At 42.9% G+C, this 20,768-nt stretch overlaps 1 protein-coding gene across 8 annotated transcripts; it reads left to right on the top strand.

Moving 5' to 3' along the window:
- Nucleotides 1–854: 854 nt before the first annotated feature.
- Nucleotides 855–20,637, top strand: bdnf (brain-derived neurotrophic factor). Of its 8 annotated transcripts, none has more exons than XM_027280979.1 (2): nt 855–942; nt 19,222–20,637. In XM_027280979.1, the coding sequence occupies exons 1-2, from the start codon at nt 889–891 to the stop codon at nt 20,050–20,052; spliced, it is 885 nt and encodes a 294-aa protein (XP_027136780.1). In that variant the 5' UTR covers nt 855–888; the 3' UTR covers nt 20,053–20,637. The 8 variants fall into 8 exon arrangements, with proteins under 8 accessions (XP_027136780.1, XP_027136782.1, XP_019116268.1 ...); XM_027280981.1 differs by lacking the exon at nt 855–942 and adding an exon at nt 2,634–2,791; XM_019260723.2 differs by lacking the exon at nt 855–942 and adding an exon at nt 5,197–5,605.
- Nucleotides 20,638–20,768: the final 131 nt, after the last annotated feature.

Raw genomic sequence — 20,768 nt, 5'->3', positions numbered from 1 at the left:
GGCAGAGCACAGTGTTGCTTCTCGACACAGCTTTCGTCAGTCAGTCAGTCAGTCCGAGGATTTAAACTGCCGGCTTCCAAGTCACAAGCCTTCACCTCCTCTGCAGGCTGCTGCTACTGTCTTTTATATAGGACGACCAGTAAAAGAGCTAAAACTCTTGACCCGTCCATTCCTGGGCGCCCACAAGTGCTTAAGCAGATAAAGATTATATTTATCACATAGCCATTTTAGAATGGGGGTCAGGAAATAAGGGCTTTTACATAAAAACATTGAAAAAACTGTTTTGTTTTAAAGCCTTAGTAATGCTGATATGAGTTTAGCAGGGTTGCTGACCTTGACTGACTATATTTTAAGTTGGCATACACTGGATTATACAGCAAGGTATTTCCAATGGTTTGTGGTCATAATGGAGACATATACACTGTCTTAGTATTCCGACAATCAAAGAAAGCCTGTGTTTTCTTATTCAAAGTAAAAGAAGATATCTGTGGACTCTGGGTCCAGTTCAGAAACCCATTACAGGTCAACAGCCTGCACTGCTTCAGTCCACCTCACAAAATGAATATCTGAACTCACAATCTACCACGTACATCCTGAGTGTGCACATGGTATGGCTGTGGAATGACTTCCATACATCTGCCAGCTATAAAGATCACCACACTCTTGGTATTCTACGAGCGTGGTCGCCTTTTCTTACATTACAGTACGTCTGACTTCTTATAGCCTTCTTGAAGGCACGGTGGCATGCAAATAGGACTGACTATTAAATGACCGAAGTCACCAAATCACTCTAAGCCGTCGCACTCCAAATGCAGGCAGACAAATCCATTTTATTGTTTCTCCTTTCCTCGTAGAGTTCAGCTGAAAAACTGGGAAGCAGAGACAGTCATGAAATGTGAACATCTCCATCGACGTGTGTTACATGTATGTGCTGCATCGAAGGTCAGTGCCTCATACTTCTACTGTGCAATATTTGGCTGATCATAAAGGGGCTACCATTTGCAGAGTTGCCGTGCATGCAAAATTTCAGGTCACTACCACTGGGAACCAATAATGCCTTTGGCTAAGCAACAAGATGCAAATACGTCTATTCAAATTCGCACCACTCCATACACATTCAAGCTTACACAAACACTCGCACACAATCGCAGCTCAGTGCACCACACTGCAGATTTAAAATACATTGCAATCATTTCCATCATGAATAAGTCACAGTCCTGGGGGCGATATTTGATCTGAGAGCAGTTTTGGATCGATATTCCTGTGTTTGTTTCGCTTGTTGTTTAACAAATGGCACTTATCTGCAATACTCTAGATATTTAAAATCCAAATGAGCGTGTTCGCCGCCCTTGCTGCCCACTGTAGTAGAGGATTCTGACACAGCTTCATCTACATCCAAGGTGGATGGAAAAGAGGAGAAAAAAAAGTCTGAAGATGTAGTTTACTACTGTAGTTTGGCAGCCTCTCAGTCCAGTGGCAGGCCCAGATTACCCGTCTCACCCAGGCAGTCATAAAGCTAATGGCAGACAGGCAGCAACCTCCACTCTGGGCTGTCAAGCACACAGAGGTTAGTCAGAGTTAGGAGATCAATGCACTTATATGTCACACCCAGAGCTCCAGATTTCTCCCCTCGGGCACTAAAGACAGAGTTTACATAGTCACCAGCTGTTTAACTGGTAAAAGACCTGGGTGATACTGTACGCAGCAAAGCCAGAAAGGATCCCTCAATATCCCACTAACACATTCAGATCAATTTCAGCCTGCTAAGCCACTGGGGCAACCCAAATATCATTCATCCTGACACTGTCCGTCACACTATACATAGAACGGCGAAATTAGCACAAATGCAGCACTCGCCATCAGTGTGAAGTATGGTGGCAGTAGGACGATTATTTACGGGCTGCATTACTTTCTGAAGACCTGAGCTCTGAGTCACCGACCGAGCCTGATAATTAATTCCACACTCTACAGAAATATTATGAAGCTGGACGACAGAATGACAGATGTACAGCATGAAGCACGTTGTCAACAGGGTGACTGGATTAAGCTATTTTGACTGCTTCATTATGAAGAAAGGAGAAGAGATTATGTTTTAATGCAAATTAATCAAGACTTAATATACACAGCGGTTTATTTCGATCGCTAAAGGGTGAACAGAAGAGGCACGAGGTACAGTAGTTTGATTTACGGCTGTGTAATCAGAGTATTTGTTGTTTTTCTGTCTGCTCTTTGTCCCAGAGCTCAACTTCCTGTAGATACAAGAGGTAGAAGGACAGTAAGAGATAACCTGCCATCAGCCGGGCCTTCTATTTTTAACAGCAGGTACTAGTAACACATGACGTGGGGATGTTGTTATCAATATTTATGGAACAAAGATTAAGACAGAGTAATGATACACATTGCCCTGACTGGATCCATCTGCGCTTAATAGTTGTCATTACGCCGAGGGGGAGGAAAGTGCTGATAGACTCAAAATTTTAGGCTGGCACTCTACATTTTAGTAATGATTCCAGAGACCAGACAGGGCCCAAATGTAATTAGCAGATGTAAACAGGAAAGTATGATGACTGCCGTGTTAAAATGGCTTTAACAATACTTTTTTTTTTTCTGGTGATTAATTTCGTACAGTTGTCATTTGAGAAGGTGGAGCCGAGGATTTGTTTTCAGACAGATTGTTGTCAGCAGCCCGGGAAAGGTTGGATTAAATCACATAAGATGGCATCTCAACGGCAGGTCGCTCCTTTGGAACGTAAAGACAGCTTCACAAAACACGGAATAATAACAACAAGTGGTAACTGCTTTTATTCTTAGATCATACATCTTCTTCTCCTTCTTGGCTGTGTTTGTTACACCTAATGAATATACCAATCTCAGTCTTTCTTTACAGACCACGACGATCTGTAATGGTGCAACATTCATCATCATATTTATCCCACGGCGCAGCCCGTTGGCTACACATTTTAATAACACTGCCTCTGCCAAAATATATATTCTACACAAACACTTAAAAGTTCCAAGAGTACGCTCAAAAGAGGTGAAGTATCTTGGCAGACCATAGAGCAAAATGCCATGCAGTCATATGCAGCCCAGGGGATGAAGTGATTGATCTGTGACCTCGGACTCAGCTATAAGATATTGTGGTGAAGAGTGCGGGGGAGGGCATGGATAGTGGAAAAGGGACGAGCATGAGTCAGTAACAGAGTCTGCGAAAAGCTGTGGGAGCAGAGGAAGTGTTAACAACATCACAAGTAGGAGCAAGTCAAGTTACCACGTCAGGAAGCAAAAAGGACTGAGAGTAGGATGATGGTAGGAGCCCAAGAGGTGATGGGACACATACATCCGAATCATTTAATCATGTGAAGCGAACGAAGGGAATTGTTCATCCACAGCATGCTGTCCACGCCAAGCTGATATGTGTTACCTCTCTCTTTACGTCACTCCCTTTTATTAGTAGCCTGTAATGAGTAGCCACTGTGTGAAAAGCCTACATTTAGAGAGGAGTGAGTTCAAGGATAAGCTATGCGTGACTCTCGAGTCCAACACTTGTTGCCTGTGTGGTACATGACAAAAGAAAGTGCTCTTTCTTCGGGGCGGGTAATACTTGTGATAAAAAGAAAAAATGATTCTAATTTTATCTGATTATGCCATCTTGTGTCTTTGAGACAGAAATGTATTGACACAAATCCGCAAAAAGTTAAGTTCTCCTTTTTTTGGGTAGGTGTGTGTGTGTGTGTGTGTGTGTGTGTGTGGGGTGGGGGTGGGGGCACTGCCTCCACAAGCAGTGATGACAGAGTACATGCATAGTCAGACCAAATTAGAATCAACTAATGTTTGCCAAGAAAACACTTTTGAATGTGTCAGAAGTTTTGTTGGTACAATCAATATTGACAAGTGGAAGAGACAACACAGAAGCTTCCATGTAAAATCATAAAGCTGCACATGAAAACACTCATATATCAGATTCATATAGATTCTCCAGGCACAGGTATGATGAGGAAGGGACCGTGTTACCCCCCCACCCACCCTATGATTCATGTGTAGAGGCGGACGGCAAACTGTGCGCCCCCACCCACCTTGAGTAGCTGATCTTGAATGGCGTCGACTTACCTAAAACACTTTGATGAGCAGCTTCTTTTTTTTTTTTAACTTGTTTTGTTTTGTGAGAGGATTTGTCAGATTGGTGCCATTGTCTCTTTGCAGACGCACGCCTACAGGTTCCAATAACGCGCCATCCTATGCGGCGTGATTTCCATAAACTATGACAAAAAAAGAAAAAAGAAAAAAAAAAGTAATTTATACCACAAGAATGACACTTTTTCTTACAAACACTCTGGAAAGTTTTGGGATGCTGGCAAAGAGTCAGACAAATATCACCTATTACTCATGTTACTTCGTACATTTGGGGCTTCACTTGCAAGCACAGCGCTTCGTCACTGCATAGCAATCAGATGGCCGAGTGTTGGCAGTGCAACTGATGGAATTTTACTGAAAACAGATTTTCGCCTTTGAACTTCCAGATATTCCTGATCGAAAAGTATTATACCTGGCTTTAATCGGTCTGATCGCTTCTCTCAGTGTAATTACGCCTCTGAAGGACGTGGATTAACTTTTATTTTTTTTATCTCACTATTATTATTATTATTATTGCATTTCTGTTATATCTATCCAGAAAAAACACAGCACTTTAACAGAATTTACAATGTAAGTATATCTGAGAGGGGGTTTGGTCCAGTGTGTGTGTGGGTGTGTGTGTGTGTGTGTGTGTGTGTGTGTGTGTGTGTGTGTGTGTGTTTGTAGGGGGGGGGGGGGGGGAGAAAAAATAATAGCGGGGGGTGGGGGGGGTTAAAGAAAAGCGAAGGGGGGGTTTCTTTTTGAGCAGCAACAAGTTTCCTCAAGAAGTTGACAGACAGACACAGGGGCGCTATTAATGTGATATTTGTTTGGTTTGGTAAAAAAAAATCTCTATATATATTAATAATAAAATACCTGGCGACCTGGCTCTGCGTATTAGTCCTTGTAAAGAAACATATAAACGACCAATTGTACGTATGCGTAAAAAGAAACCCATGGCCCTTCGCCAAAAAGAGAGTCTATATGTGAACGTGAATATGGATGTGTTTTTTTTTTAGTGGTGGTGGTGGTGGAGGTGGGTGGTGGTGGTGGTGGGGGGGGGATAAGTTTTATGTCTCTGTCATTGTTGCCCGATGCGGATTTAAAAGATTTGAGGCAGTGAACGAGCGATCAGTCAGGAACTAGTATCCCCATAAACTTGGATTGCCGTCGCTTATTTCAATCACGTAAGACCCCTAATGGCGTTGTCCGGGCGAGGGTGTTACGTATATCTGTACAAGCTTTTCTGACAACCCAGGCTTGATGATATTTGTCTTTACTGTAGAGCCACCAAGGTGTTGCCTAAGAGAGTTTAAGCACGCCGATATTGCAAAGGGTTATTAGATTCATAAGTCAGCGAAGTGGTGGGCGATTTACTGAGCACAGCAGAAGTTCTCATATGATGACTTCAAACAAGACACATTACCTACCAGCATCTGTTGGAGTGAGTGGATATTAAGACACTTCTATCTCCAGGACAGCGTAGGGGAAAATGGTAAGTAGCAAATGGAAAACACACAGCATATAAAGGATGATTACCAGTAAATAGTCGTGCTTGCTATTTAGTCTGGCAACGCATTGCTGGAAGGGTTGGACTCAGTGGCTACTTGAGAAACTCAGTATCGAGACCCATGTCTGATGAGGCTGATTGTTGACAAAGCTTGTGTGAAAAAAGATTGTGTGGCATTTCTCGGCTCAGGATATGCCGGTACAGTGAGAGAGGTAAGGAAATATTACATTGTGTCTGCGCGCAATGTGTGGATGTGATGTAGGCTGTCTTGGAGGACTGTGTGTGTGTGTGTGTGTGTGTGTTGGCACTGAGGGCTTTGTATTTTATGGATGTATGTATGTTCTTTTTGTGCGGTGTCCATGTTTTTAAGAGAAAAAAAAGCAACATGTGCCACTTAGGCTTTGACACTTGCCATAAGCATGACACTAAGAACAATGGGGCTCAGTATCAGCGGTGCCAGTTTGTAATTTGGCGTAAGAGTGGAGCCTTTTTTTCCTTTCTTTCTTTCTTCTTCTTCCAGGCGACTATACACTGAATTGAACCGGCGTTTGTGATATAGGTGCTGTGATCTGGAAGGAAATGTCCGACCAACATGTGATCAAATATTAACAGGACTGGTTTGGCAATGGAGGGGGGTGAAATACACGTGACAAGACGCGGGGAAGCAGCAGAGTAAAAAAGCAGTTTAAAGTGGGCACACAACAAAAGTATATAGATATTTTCTTGGCCCCTCATAGTTACCCTGGCTGTGTTATGCTTTCAGCACGTTGGACAGAGGCACCGGAGTCGTGCATGGACTAAAACGCCGAGTGGACGCCAACTCTCTTTCTCTCTTTTTCCCAGCCCCCCTTTGCCAAACCTGGGATTGTTTTTTCAACTTTTGGTAAGCTTATTCAGAGGGAGCCGGTGGTCTTTAAAACGGAAAATAAACGGGATTATAAAGAGGCAAAAAAAAAGAGCAAAATATTAGGGGGAAAAAAGAGAAAAGCGAAAAAAGCGCTTGCTATTAAAAGAGCTCGTGCTTTAAGATGTGTTTTTCTAGAGCATTGTGAAAGTTGAAATGTTAGCTCGTCTGGGTCTTTTGCACACCACATTCTCGGTACCTATAAGCCCCCCCACACTGCGTTAAACTTTGGGACATGCAAGTCTTGGTCGCGGAGATCTAACCACGCACATAGTGGTTGTCAGCCCTTGTAAAGGTAAGAGCACAATCCATTGTTTTCATGTCACTCTTTTGTTCCTGTCGTCTTTACGGATCTTTCTGGCTTCTTCTCAAATGAACTTCAGCTTTTTTTTTTCTCTCTCGCCTTGGCAGTGTGTTAATTGTGGGCATCAGTGATCGAAATAACTCCGATATGAAATCCGATCCAGGTGAACCAAACATCTCGTGGATCTTTTTCTCTCTCTTTTTTTTCTCACCCTCCCCACAAAGAAAAAAAAATCAACTTATATTTGCGTGCTCATTCATTCATGTGAGGCATTTTTTTTTTAATTTAGGACTTCGTGCTTGTGGGGGCTTTTTTTTTTTGTAAAACACACGCACACACACGCACAGCTTTGTGAAGCGTTTCTTGGAGTTTCCGAACACTGCCTGCTGCAACATAATTTGCGTAATCGTTGCGTTGTGCCTAATCATGCTCCCAATATGGGACTTAAAGACGCTGCAGTGATCCTTCCAGCCTGCACGAACTGGAGTACTGATGCTGGTGCATATCATAAAATTGTCTGGAAAAGCCTTTCATCCGTCTATCTATCTATCTATCTATCTATCTATCTATCTATCTATCTATCTATCTATCTATCTATCTATGCTTATTTTTCTTGTTTGGTCTGCTGCATTCATGTTTTGTCTTGATGTCAAACCCTCTGGATTTTGTTATCGACCAAAAATAGCCCTACTCTTTACCCCTCCACCCCCCTCCCCTCTCTCCCTCCCTCCCTTCTCTCTCTCGCCTGCCTCTCTCTCTCTATCGCCCCCCCTTCCTCCTCCTCCTCCTCCTCCTCCTCCTCCCGTCATCGCCATCAAATCACTTGTGTTTTTACTACGACCGCTCCACGGTTTCATTCATAAGGTGCTTTTCACTTCACCTGCTACCCTACCCCCCTCTTTTGTGTCCATACACGGCTCTGTGTCGACCTGTCAACCAGCAGGCTGTACGGATGAATCATGTCCCAGAAAAAAAAGAATAAAAAAAAAAACATATATTAAAAAAAAATAATAATAATAGAAATTCTTTAATCGCTTTGGCTCGTGTGATTTGTCGGCTTCAGCCCAAAGCCGAGCCTCCATCACAGTCTGCAAATTCTTCTTTTTTTTATTCCTGTGTAAAAATTACAATAAAGATGGGCGTGGTCAAAGTGCATCCACTGACAGATGTTATGGCTGAATGTGATGGAGAGAGATAAGATGGCTTGATATGCATCGATTTTTATTTTTATTTTTTTCACTCAAATGAAGGCACGCGTTAAAAAAAACCCATCACGTGAGCTTTGTTACATTTAGACGATCATCGTCAGACACAAAAAATAATCAGCTGTGGGATCTTTTTTTTTATTATTATTATATCTCTGCTCTCCTGATGGACTTCAAAAATCGTCTCGCACCGATGCAGAAACGGTGGATATTGTCTGTTTCCTCTCCTCTCTCACTCACTCCCTCTCTCCTCTGTTTTTTTTTCTTCTGGTCAAAGATTTAAGATTTCTGATCCAAGACGAAGCAAAAAAAAAGAAAAGAAAAGAAAAAAACAATAACTGCATGAGAAGAGAAAAGCCCCAACGCCCACTGGCAGTCCTGTTATAATCAAGACTCCTCTTACAGGCGTATAAATAATCAAAATATGAACGTATCCAGTAAAATCATAATTATATTTGAGCGATGAGACTCCTCCGCTGGCGTTTTGGCTCGTTTTTGCCCAGCGCGCAGATCGCTTTCTGTCTATTCCAGCTTATTACTCCTCATTTTATATGACAGTGAAACCAAAATAGATCATATTACTTATGAGGCTGCCCGACATTCATAAAAATAATGCTGCTTTAATAAAGGCTGCGTCGCAGCTGTAATATCCACGTCGCGGGCTTATCAGTACCACCAAAGCGTTGATTGCACAAATTATGATCAATCAATAATTCCCCTAACGAAACGGTGAGCGTTTATGTTCACATCAGATCGGGAAAATTGGGAAATTTGAAAGAAATATTCGGCCTTTTATTCGCACAAGAGCAGCGTGCTCTTATTGCAGCATCTTTGACGGCGCTGTTTTGTTTATGGTTATCACATTTTCTTTGCACAATGTCTATTTTCTGGCCATGTAGCAGTATTTTCATTATTATTATTTATTTATTTATTTTTCACTGAGACGTGGGATTATGGTGTGGGCGTGGGCGTGTTGGGTGGAGGAGGAGGGATGAGCGGAGGCGGGTTAGGAGGGGTCTGTGGGGTGGCACGACACACTTTGTATGTATGAAGGTTTTTTTATAGCACTTTTCTGCAATGTACGTCAGCGGATCAGTCCATAAATGGGGCTGCGTGTGTTTGTGTGCGGGCGTGCGCCTGCGTGCGCTCGCAACTGTGTGCGTGCGTCTCCGCGTGTGTTATCTTTACCGAGAATCTCCCCTCTCTCTCTCTCTCTCTCTCACTCTCTCTCTTTCTGTCTCTCTCTGCACTCTCAGCTCTGCAGAGTTGGGGTGGGCGTCAATAACAAACCTGATGGTAGGTTTCATTGCAAAAAAAAAAAAGAAAGAAAGAAAAGAAAAAATGAGAAATTCTTTCGGTAGGCCTTTTTTATTTATTTATTTAACGAACAAATCCATGAATAAACGCGTTCTGCAGGCATCAGGATTAACATTAATAATAGAGCAGATTGCTTCATACAGACGATGTGTTTTGCTTTTTTTTCATAATGTAAATGTTGGCCTTTGTTTGTCGCCTTTTTTTTTTAAATATATATTTTTACCTCCGTTGTGATCAGTTGATGCACTTTACGAGCTAAAAGGATTTTAATTAAGGATGTTTAATTCTCTTTGATTATACATCAACTGTTTTGTTTTTGTTTTGTTTTTTTGGTTGCACTTTTTCCCCACAACCTTTTCATTCATGAAATGCAATAACTTGTCTATCCCTCCAAGCTCGTGCTCTGATATCAATTATAAATAGGCTATTGATGATTTCGGGCAGAAATCTCGACTCACTTGCCGGGCGGGCGTCACGATATATTTAGAGCGAAAATTAATCATCTTAATCATTATGGAAATGTCGGCTACATCGCATGCCACCGCCACCACCACCACCACCAACCACCGCCGCCGCCGTCGCTGCTGCTGCTACTGCTTTAGTCACCACCATCATCTTCATCACCAACACCTTCATCCAATTAACAGGCTTGTTTAAACAAGTTCTGGCAGGAAGCGAACCTTTAATTATCAGTTATTCGTCACAGTGGCGCGATGATTTTTTTTATTATTATTATTTTTTTTACAGTAATGAAGCCCACGATAAGTTATTAATACACAGTTTTTATGACTGTAAAGACATCTTATATGTCGGACCACTGCGGGACTATACAAGGATTCATGATGCTCTCCTCTCTCTCTCTCTCTCTCTCTCTCTCTCTCTCTCTCTCTCTCTATCTGTGTGTGTGTGTGTGTGTGTGTGTGTGTGTGTGTGTGTGTGTGTGTGTGTGTGTGAGGAAATGTTCCATCATGCCCGCAAAACCATTCCAAGTGTGTCTCATCATGTGAACATGCAGCACGTCACTGAATCCAAGAAGCAACTTCTCCAAATAATCAAACATATGTGTTTGTGTTTCCTTGGGTGTCATACAGACTAAAAAAGTGAGTCGGGTTTGAATATTTTTGGCTAAAATGTCTCATTTCTGCTTCTTATTTGGTCAAAGATGGATCCGTAGTTGCACATGGCGACAGGATGTGTCACATTGAAGCAAGCGGGAGGCAAATTCAAGCGGCTGATTTAGTTTTCCTTACAGCCTCATTTGTGTAGCAAATGAATGAAATGTCTGCTTATTTCTCTTTGACTTGGACCAAATATTTCAGCATTTCCAAGTCATTTTGTGGCACGATTAGTCTGTTTTCCTTCAGCAGTGAGCCATGCAAAGGTTATTGATGCTGTGGTGATATTGGATTGGGGTGGGTGGGGGTGAGAGAGGAAGAGGAGGTGAGAGGGAGGGGGTGGGGTGGGGGGGGTGGAGGGGAGAAGGCATAAGCCAAGAAAAGAGACAGACAGACAGACAGACAGAGACAGAGACAGAGAGAGGCTTAATAGGCTGTGGAATGATTTGCAGTCTATGCCACTATAGAAATAATGTATCAGCTTGTATGAGGATGTGGAGGAGTGCATGTGAAGCTTTGAAGACTGGTCTTCTGTGCGTGCCCGATGATTACAATAAAGGTTATTGTCATTCCAGGAGGGATGACATTAACTTCTCACTCCGGCTGTCTGATTATAAAAGGCCTGTGTCGAGTTTTTATCTGTTTACCAGTTTTCTCAAATGTTCTCCAGCGTGCCCTCGTCTTCTTTGACGTCATCCAACCTCATACAGAAACTGTTTTTTTTCCTTCTCCTTCTTCTCAGTTGACGTGTTTTCTTTCTTGAAGGAGGAATGCAATTTCACTTTGATCAAAATACCCTCATCGCCTTCCTTTATCCCCAGTAAAAATGACATTTCGCAAAATGTCATTTCGTCCGTGTTACGCGGTGCCTCTCCCGCAACAAGGAGGCATAATTCTACTTGTTAAGTGAAGCTTTCGGCAGTGCGGAGCTGTCAGCATCGTGCTGCATTTGGCAAGAGAAGCCTTGAAAGGTTATACAAGTGTGTCGTGTTGTCAGCTCCCGGTGGTTGTTTCTTCTTTTCTGCTGCACAAACAGGTTAAAAGAAAAAGGAGGGAAGATGTGAGGAGACCCAACTGGTCCCATGTGTTCAACCATGAATGGGGTGATTAAAGACTGTTGAAATGTGCTACATGACCTGCAAAGATAAAAGGTCTCATCGCAACACCTCTGATAGTTTGAAGTCATTGTTACTGGCGCCGCATTGAGAAATCTTAAACCTAAAGAAATCTTACACCGCAGTTCCGATGAAATAGTGGTTTAGCAGTTTTCGGAAAGACTACTCGGTTTGCTTTATAACAGGCCGGTGCTGTCGCGCTTCTGTCTGACCCTCGGCCGGATGAGTCAAACAGATCCTTACATCCGTCACCACTCCTTTTTGCCTCCGGTTATTAGACATTTCGCTACTTTCATTCAGAAATTCAGTCCTTGAAGCTTCAGGCACCCACACAAGCCAAAAAGCCTCTCTCTTGATACGCCACCTTCAGTTGTGTTGTATTTGCAGAAATGAGAGAGACCATGTTGTTGTTTTTGCTCTTCTAATGAGATGCCAAGTGATTTATTTATGAATTACTTGTTTGGAACAGCCCCCTTGTGCAGTGTGCATTTTTTTTATCCTCTTTGGAGTCATGTCGCTCAGTGATTGCTGATGCAACTCTTTGTCATCCAGAGTCCCTCACCTCCTGTGAGCCTTCGGGGAGGGCTATATCTATCTTGGCATGTCCCCGGGTGTGTTGGAGGTGGGAGTGACTCATTAAGCAGGTGTGAGCATCCACTCCCATACTGCTACATGCCAAACAAGAGCTCTCCAGCTCATAAGCTCGTGCAGGGAAGAATCATGATGGCAATATAGCAAACACATCACAATAAATCTTTGCACTGGACCGGGGCCAAGTCACAAGGATAATGAGCTGCTATTTCCCCATTATGCTCACGCTTGTATTCATCAGAGGTGGAGTTTCCAAACGTTCATCACCCATTGAAAGGTTGTGGCTCCACTGACATTTTTATTTGAATTCTGCATTATAAAGCCAATGAATTGTTCCCAGTTTGTTCCCCCAAACGAAGGGCGGGAAACAGGGTATCAAGAAGAAGCAAAGCCACTGTGTGTATTATTATTCAAACGCGTTTGTTTAGCTGACATTTGGTAATAATAACCTGTGAAAGCTGGTTACTACACTGCAGAGCACTTGCAGGGGAGTCATCCATCTGTTGTGGAGATGGCTCACTTTAAAAGCAACGAGAAGCAGAACTGTTTTCAGTAAGTTCACATCTTTGTTAGCCCCCCGGTGCCTGTTGCCATGATCATCCTCCTCTAAGCTTGAGTTTTTTTTTGTTGTTGTTGTTTTAAAAATATGTATTAGAAATGACTCACACATTATATAGAGTACACCACATGAGAGGATGGTGAGAATCTTCTTGATCATCATCAAAGGATGCTGAAAATAGATTTAGGAAGAGTCATGCTGCTTAAAATGGATTACATGGTGTAAATATATATATATACTACACTTTTAGGCTCAAACTCCTAAATAATCACCTAGCCCCCTCGCTATGAGCACACCGGTACAGGAAATGCTTATTTTTATTCTCTGAATGTCTAATTTTGCACAAATAGGCCATCTCTGTAAATGGCACGCAATGTATCACGACTTGGTGGAGACGCGCTGTTACGCAAAACCTTCACACAGACGTAAAAAGAAGAAGAACAAGAAATACGCCACCTCTTTGGCCTCACTGAGAGAGAGAGAGAGAAAAAAGAAAACACGGAAGAGGAGGAGAGGCTTCGCTTGTGCTTTATGTATAAATATATCGCCAGACATTATGGTGTGGATGGAGGCTGCACGGTATGCGCACAAACAAAAGCAGATAACGCACGCTGAAAGCGCATTAATAGTTCCGCCTCGGGGCTGCTTAAACAGGAGTTTGGTGGCGACCAGCCAGCCAGCGGCAGGTCACATGTTGCAGCGTCATTGTGTAGTAAAGTTACTGTAGTTGCAAGGAGGCTCCTCATTTCAGCTCCAGAGGTCTCTCATCCCGTGCTGCTGCTGCTGCTGCTGCTGCGCCCGGTGCTGCTGCTGCGGCGTTTCGGCATGCGACAACTTCACAGTTTCAGACGATCTCCAAAGAAGCCGTGCAGCCATGGGAGTGCATTACCTCATCCATGCAATTTCCACCATCAATAATTTAATCTATTTGCTCCAAAGCTGAAGAGATATCCTGAAGCTTGTCGGGAGAGTACACAGAGAGAGGGAGAGAGAGAGAGAGAGAGAGAGAAAGAGAAACAGAGAGAGAGAGAGACGGGGAAAAAATATCGCTTAAGTAAATTTACTCAGGGAGTTGTCCAAAACATCCCAGATGACACTACTGTCCTGTTGAATGGTCTGTTTTACGACTGGGCAGTAAAAGGTATGTGTCTTTATTTGTTTTTTAATAACTTTTTTTTTTTTAACACTTTGACTTTGTTTGATGCTGCTTGAGGAAAAAGAAAGGTTTATGTGCGTGTGTGTGTGTTTGTGTGTGGGGGGGGTGAGAGGGAGGTGGAGGTGGTGGAGGAGAGAGAGAAGGAGGGAGGGAGGGGGGGGGTCTAAAAGTAGCTCGATCAAGTCCGGTTATCCTGCGAACAGACAGCGCCGCAGCCCGAGAGGGGATATGTGTAACCTTATCCTGCCGTTCATTAATAAAAAACGGAGTTATTATGTTGATTGGGTTTCCAGTGGAGAGCACGAGCTCAGCAGATGTAATCTCGTGGAAGAGAGAGAGAGAGAGAGAGAGAGAGAGAGAGAGAGAGAGAAGGAAAAGAGTGTTGTTTCATTATCAGAGCAGACTGAGCAATGTTCAATTCTTATTTCTCTCTCTCTCTCTGTGTCTTCTCGGAAGTGGAAACAATCCAGCGCGCCTGTCTGTGATGGATTCAGACACGTTTGAACATTTAACTTTCATGAAGAGCTCAATAAACTCTTTGTTCGTTGGGGTGTCTAATCTATATTTGCTCATCTAACCTTTTGCACTGTGAACACACACACACACCTAAAGAGAGAAAAAAAAACTCCAGACAGTTTTGTATTGTTTTGGATGACGGGGGAAAAAAAAACTTTGATGAACTCATTAAGACTTTATAGGAAACCCGAGAGCTAAACGCCCAGCTACGTCGGCCAACATACACTGTTGGCTGTACTTGTGTGTGTGTGTGTGCGCGCGCTTTGTAAATGAATAACTTTCAAATTACTGGCCAGAATAAACGCGGATTAAAATAAAGCCCTCGTTTATGGCGTGGTGGGGGTGGGGGTCAGCTTATTTGTGACAGCGTTTGTGTGAAAATATCTTGTCCAAGAGCTTATCCGAGGATCAGAGCAGCACATAAAGGCTTGTTAGATGATGGTTTCGTGATGAAATCATGAGGCACTTTCCAAAAAATGTAAATTAGGGCAACATTTCTCGTCAGGAGTTGTGACTAAATACCATGAGTGAACTTTATAGCCTATTTACAATTACGCACAACCCAAACTGCGTGTGCATCCTGGGAAAAAAATGTCTATCTATCTATCTATCTATCTATCTATCTATCTATCTATCTATCTATCTATCTATCTATCTATCGTGTTTCACAGGAGGGAGGGAAAGAGAGATGAGAGAGGAAGGTGGAGGGAGGAAGGAGACAGAGCTCTCATTATTTCACGGTCTCATGCGCCATCTAATGTCCAAAGTTAAGAACTGCAGCCATGTTTGTATAGCTGCATGTCTGTTGGTGTTCTTTTTCTAGTTGTTTGCTGTCAGAGTTGCTGATTCGAGGGTCAAAACGAACTGTGGACTCTTAATGTTAAGATTGAGATCGCTAAACTAAATGTTTACAGTGCCCTAACGCCTGTAGAATAGACTTTTAAGGATGGGTATGTGGCTTCAGGTGAGAGTCTGTTATGATTTCCTTTCATTTGTCCACTGTTGCACACAGTGTGGGAGGGAAGCAGGGACTCATTTGGATAGCACAGATCACTCAGCAGCTATTTGAATGCTTTGAAGGCTTTCTGTGGCAGTGGACGGGGTTGGCCCGGAGGCCAGGTATAATCCCTTAGTGATGCTCATCTATTACTAAACGTGCTCTGAAACTGTGTCAGATTGAAAACAGATCTCAAGGAAGCAAGCTTCCACATGTGTCAGCCATTACTGCAGACAACTCTAATTGCCTTTTTTTAAGTGCTGCATTGTGGCACACGAGGGGGTCTTTCGGGGTAGAAATTCTGATATCATGTGCTGCATGTTTTTCACTCTTTTGGCACAGTGTGTGCAACGCATGTTGAACGTGACAAAACATGTTGCTAGGTAAATAGCGGCAACTGCCACAGTTCTTGACGAATTGAACAAAGACGGATGCCCATGAGGGAGCAGTGGTAGCTAGAGAACAAATGTAGCCATAGGACATACATTTCTATTCAAATGTAGTGCACACATTTCCCTCTTTCATCTCCCCTGTTTGATGTTTATTTTCCCCCTTCTAACGGTTCCTAAGATGTCATGCACTCTGTTGGTGAAGATGAAGCCATAAAGTGTGCTGACATGTGCATGGAGGCTGGGGAACATTACTGAATGTGTAATAATACTAGCCGTGCTAGTCCTTTCATGCTTTAGAGAAACTTTTCAGCATCTGTCAGAGGAGGCATTTATCACTTTAATCCCCACCTGGCACAAAGAATAAATGCGAGGGTAAGTTACATATCCCTACCATACAGCCATGCTCTCAAAGCAGATGAACAGGTGGTCATCTAGAGACGTCAAAGCCGAACAGTAGACAGAGTCCACACACTCACCTGCTCCTATTGTTCTGGGTGTTTCACGCTCTAGGTGCATTGTCATGAATAAAGGCGTGTTTGAGCAGTGGTTATTGCAGGCTTTATTATCCTCCGCTCCATGTCAAGTGATTTTTTTTTCGCTCAAAAGAACTGTCACACTCGGACGGCGATGACACAGCTGGGATTGTGGGGGGAGATCTACCTGGATTTTATTGTATTTTAAGTAATCCAGATAGAAGGCATGCTCAACTTCTCTGCTGTTAGATATTTTCATAACCAAACCAAAAAAGTGTCGCAAAGTGGCTCCAATTTATTCCTAAACATTCCTTTATATGTAGTTCCTCCCTTGCTTTATTATTCATGCTCGTTGTCGTTAACTCGCACGCCGCTTTTAACTGCGAAACCGAGCAGTGCACATAAAATGTTCCTTCACTGGATGTATGAAATAAGAGCAAACCAATCAGTTGTCACATTTAGCCTCTAGTAGATATAAGCCAGAGATTCTCCGCCAGTCCCACAGCAATTAAATGATTCATTGGCTTTATCGCATTTTAACAGGATGTTGATTGAGAGCATAAGCCATATTGATTGTCCTGATGGAAACAGGAAATCACAGAGATAGAAATAAAATCATTTGTTGTTCCCGGTGTGAGGATACCCGGGGGAATGGCATGCAATTGCACACTGTTGAGTGGCATTACCCCCAGCAACCTCCTCCCCTCCATTCTCTCCCCTATGGAGACCTGGAAGAGACGTCATCTGTGGTTGTTATGCTGCGAAATGACGCTGGCACTCTCTCCACCCCCTGCTACTGCAATATTACCCCTGTGGTCTGTTACGGAAGATGCAGCACTCTTCGTCTGCACCATTTCCAGCATGAAGTTTGACGCCTAACAGTAATCAGCCCTCTGCCTTCATTTCCTTCATGTGGAAGTGGAACCATTTGAGCGTGATGCTGATAATAATATCAGCCTAAATGCATCCTACACATAGAGCTCGTGACTGGCCTCAATCCCGTAAAAAACCTACATGATTCTCCGTGCTGGGAAGCCTCACAGAAAATACTTGTTATTGGAACCGAAACCTTGACAACACTCAGGGGTTAATACACTTGATTTTGAACAATATTTATTTATTAACACAATTTAATGAAAAAAAAAAAAGGATAATTAGCTCCTTATTCTTGGCTTTGTCCTCATTGCTGTTTTAATTGGTGAGAGGAAAAATACCCCCGTCTCCCTGCAAACACATACAAGCCAGCCCCTCCCTATGCCCTCCCTCTAACACACACACTCACACACTCTGGAGGAGCACGTCACTGAGCTCGGGGAATGAGTGGCTCATTAAGAAGAAGGATGTGATATTCTGAATAGAGACTGTGAGGCTCCCAGCACGTCTATTTTTAGATGAGATATCTCTATGGCAGTCACCGTGGTGTTGGTTAATTGCAGCCACGGCCCCAGATACCAATTAAGAATGAAACAAATGCTTTTAAGGTGGGGTTTCGCTCCTCCCTGCTGTAAAGGTCCTCGTGTCCGTCCTGAGTGGAGGCAGGAGTGTGTTTGCTCGGCGTGTTTTCCTGTATCAAGTTGGGACATGCAGAGTGCAGTCAAAGTCTCGGCCAAGGCTATTTTTAAATGAGCCCCTGTGGAAAGCAAGATCTAGATTTTCTTTTCATTATGGTTGCTTTTATATCTCGGGCTGTTGGATGTCCACCAATTCATTGATTTGCTGTGAATCTTAGAGCTTCTCAAAGGTAAGGGATGCATATGTGCTCAAGGATGTATGTACAGTATTTCTGCTACACCTGGCTCCCACACCCTCCTCACCCCCACCACCACCTCCCGTCTTGGCAGGCAGTGCTTCGTTTATCTTGCGAGTTGCTCTCCGGAGCCCTTAGATTGGTACTTTACAGTGCGGGCAGGATGACACATCTTTCAGTCATTCACTTTCCTCATGACATCCTGTTAGTTCATCCTGCAGTACTCTGGCCATCCACCTGCCAAAAAACAAACAGTGTCCCTCATCACGCTCTTGATGCTCGTTCCTGACTATGAGGTTTAGTGTCAGACCTGCTTTACAGCACCAACCAGTTATTTCTTTATTTATTTATTTTTAAAGATTCTAATAATAATGCTGCAGCGCCGGTGTTTGCCAGAGCTGACACAACATTTCCCTCAGTCAGTCAGTCAGTAAGTGGCGTCCATGTTGGAGGTTCCCTGGATGTTGATAATGGGGATTTTGTTCATGGGGGTAATGTCATAGTCAAAAAATAATACATGAGCTCTTCAAACAAACAAAACAAACACAACCATATCCTTGTGTCAACACGCAACAAGCTCATCCACCTGTCAATTTTCTTTAGCACTCCATTACAGCAATTCAGGCGACCTGATAAACACAAAGTTTTAAAAAATCCAAAACGTCCCTTGCTGAGAAAATATGGGGGAGGTACGAGCTTTCAAAACTGACAATGATTCAGGCAGTGACGGGTTTGAACACACGCTCTAGAAATAAACTGCACACTTTAAAACACCAGCAAAAATAATAGCAAGCCTGTGAGGATGTGGTGACATCTATTTGTGTAATCTTATCTTTTGTAATAAGCAATCTCTCTGATGCTCAGCACAGCGGTTGCCAACAAATAAAAATCTTAGCCAGACCTCACATAGGAACAGAATGATTACAGTTTGCAAACAATTTGAAAACACTGATGACACAGCGCCAATATCAGTTTAATAAAAAAAAGAAAAAGAAAAAGATTTTGTGATTCTTCCAAAGCTACTGGCTCCCTCTTTGGCTTACAAAAAAAGAGTTGTGGGTGTAAATAAGAGGAAAGGCTGACATGGTGCATTATGGATCAAGAATAGGATAACTTCATTGAAAATGCTCTTTGACTAACGGTCTTGTTCTCTCTCTCTCTCTCCTCCCTCCTTCCCTCTTGTTTTCTGTCTTTCTCTCCCCCCCTCCAGTTCCACCAGGTTAGAAGAGTGATGACCATCCTGTTCCTTACTATGGTTATTTCATACTTCAGTTGCATGAGAGCTGCGCCCCTGAGAGACGCCCCGGGCATGCGGGGCCATCGGACGGAAGGCTACTTGGGCGCCGCTGCGACGGCCGCACGAGGCCATGGGACTCCACAGAGCAGTGGTGGGCCAGGCCAGCGCGGGGAACTGCCCTCACTCACAGACACGTTTGAGCAGGTGATAGAGGAGCTGCTGGAGGTGGAGGGAGAGGCGGCACAGCTGGGACAGGGGGCTGATAAGAGCCAGGGAGGTGGGGGCCCATCCTCTTTGGTCACCACAGAGACCAAGGATGTCGACCTGTACGACTCGCGGGTGATGATCAGCAACCAAGTGCCTTTGGAGCCGCCGTTGCTCTTTCTTCTGGAGGAATACAAAAACTATCTGGATGCCGCTAATATGTCCATGAGGGTGCGGCGACACTCCGATCCCTCGCGGCGCGGAGAGCTCAGTGTGTGTGACAGTATTAGCCAGTGGGTGACAGCTGTGGATAAAAAGACGGCAATAGACATGTCTGGGCAGACAGTTACCGTCATGGAAAAGGTCCCTGTCCCCAATGGCCAACTGAAGCAATACTTTTATGAGACCAAATGCAACCCCATGGGGTACACAAAGGAGGGCTGCAGAGGAATAGACAAGCGGCATTATAATTCCCAATGCAGGACAACCCAGTCCTACGTGCGAGCACTCACCATGGATAGCAAAAAGAAGATTGGCTGGCGGTTTATAAGGATAGACACTTCATGTGTATGCACATTGACCATTAAAAGAGGGAGATAGTGTATAAAATGTATAGATTTTATTGAAGAGTTTAAAAAAGAGAATAAAGAGAAAATATCTATTTGTATATATACATAACAGGGTAAATTATTCCGTCAAATGAAAATTTTATGGACTGCATGTAAAAAAAGATGAAGTTTATACAGTAAAAGTGATACTACAGTCTATTTATTGAACATATTCATGACCTTGTAAACAATTAAAAAAAATCTGATCAGTCATTTGCGCCCAGTTTAAATTACTATATCACATTCCTCAAGACATTGTGATTTGTTTACGTTGCCAAGAATTAGAAAAAATGAAGGAAAAAAAAAACAGGCAAGGAATGAGAGAGGACAGTTCCATCTTCAAAAGCTTGCATGCTGCTTCAATTGTGAATCGAGAAATTCTCCACTTACAACAAAAAAGGATATGATGCTGACCAAAAAACATTCCGTTTACATATTCAGCAGAAAAACAACAACTTTCCTCTCAAGTAATTTATCTGTTTACTGTTCTAAACTTCTCAAGGTAATGTTGGAATTACATACTATGTCAAGGTGCTGTTGTCAAAGCTTTGCTGTTTATTTTTTTATCCCACCAGAGGACAAGATATATATAAAAAAAACTATATATATATATATATATATTAATATATATATATTATATATTATATATATATATTATATATATAAGACTTATTCATTAAAATGTTTCTGGGTTAATATTATTCATTT

Source organism: Larimichthys crocea, chromosome VIII (assembly GCF_000972845.2).
Source record: "Larimichthys crocea isolate SSNF chromosome VIII, L_crocea_2.0, whole genome shotgun sequence".
Taxonomy (NCBI): Eukaryota; Metazoa; Chordata; class Actinopteri; family Sciaenidae; genus Larimichthys; species Larimichthys crocea.
This window is presented reverse-complemented; position numbering and strand designations above follow the sequence as displayed.

Excerpts from the sequence above, each read along its gene's own strand:
- bdnf (XM_019260722.2), top strand. The coding sequence starts at position 5,749 with ATGAGGCTGATTGTTGACAAAGCTTGTGTGAAAAAAGATTGTGTGGCA. Across the intron at positions 5,833-19,221 it reads ATGCCGGTACAGTGAGAGAG|TTCCACCAGGTTAGAAGAGT; the intron begins GTAAGGAAATAT and ends CCCCCCCTCCAG.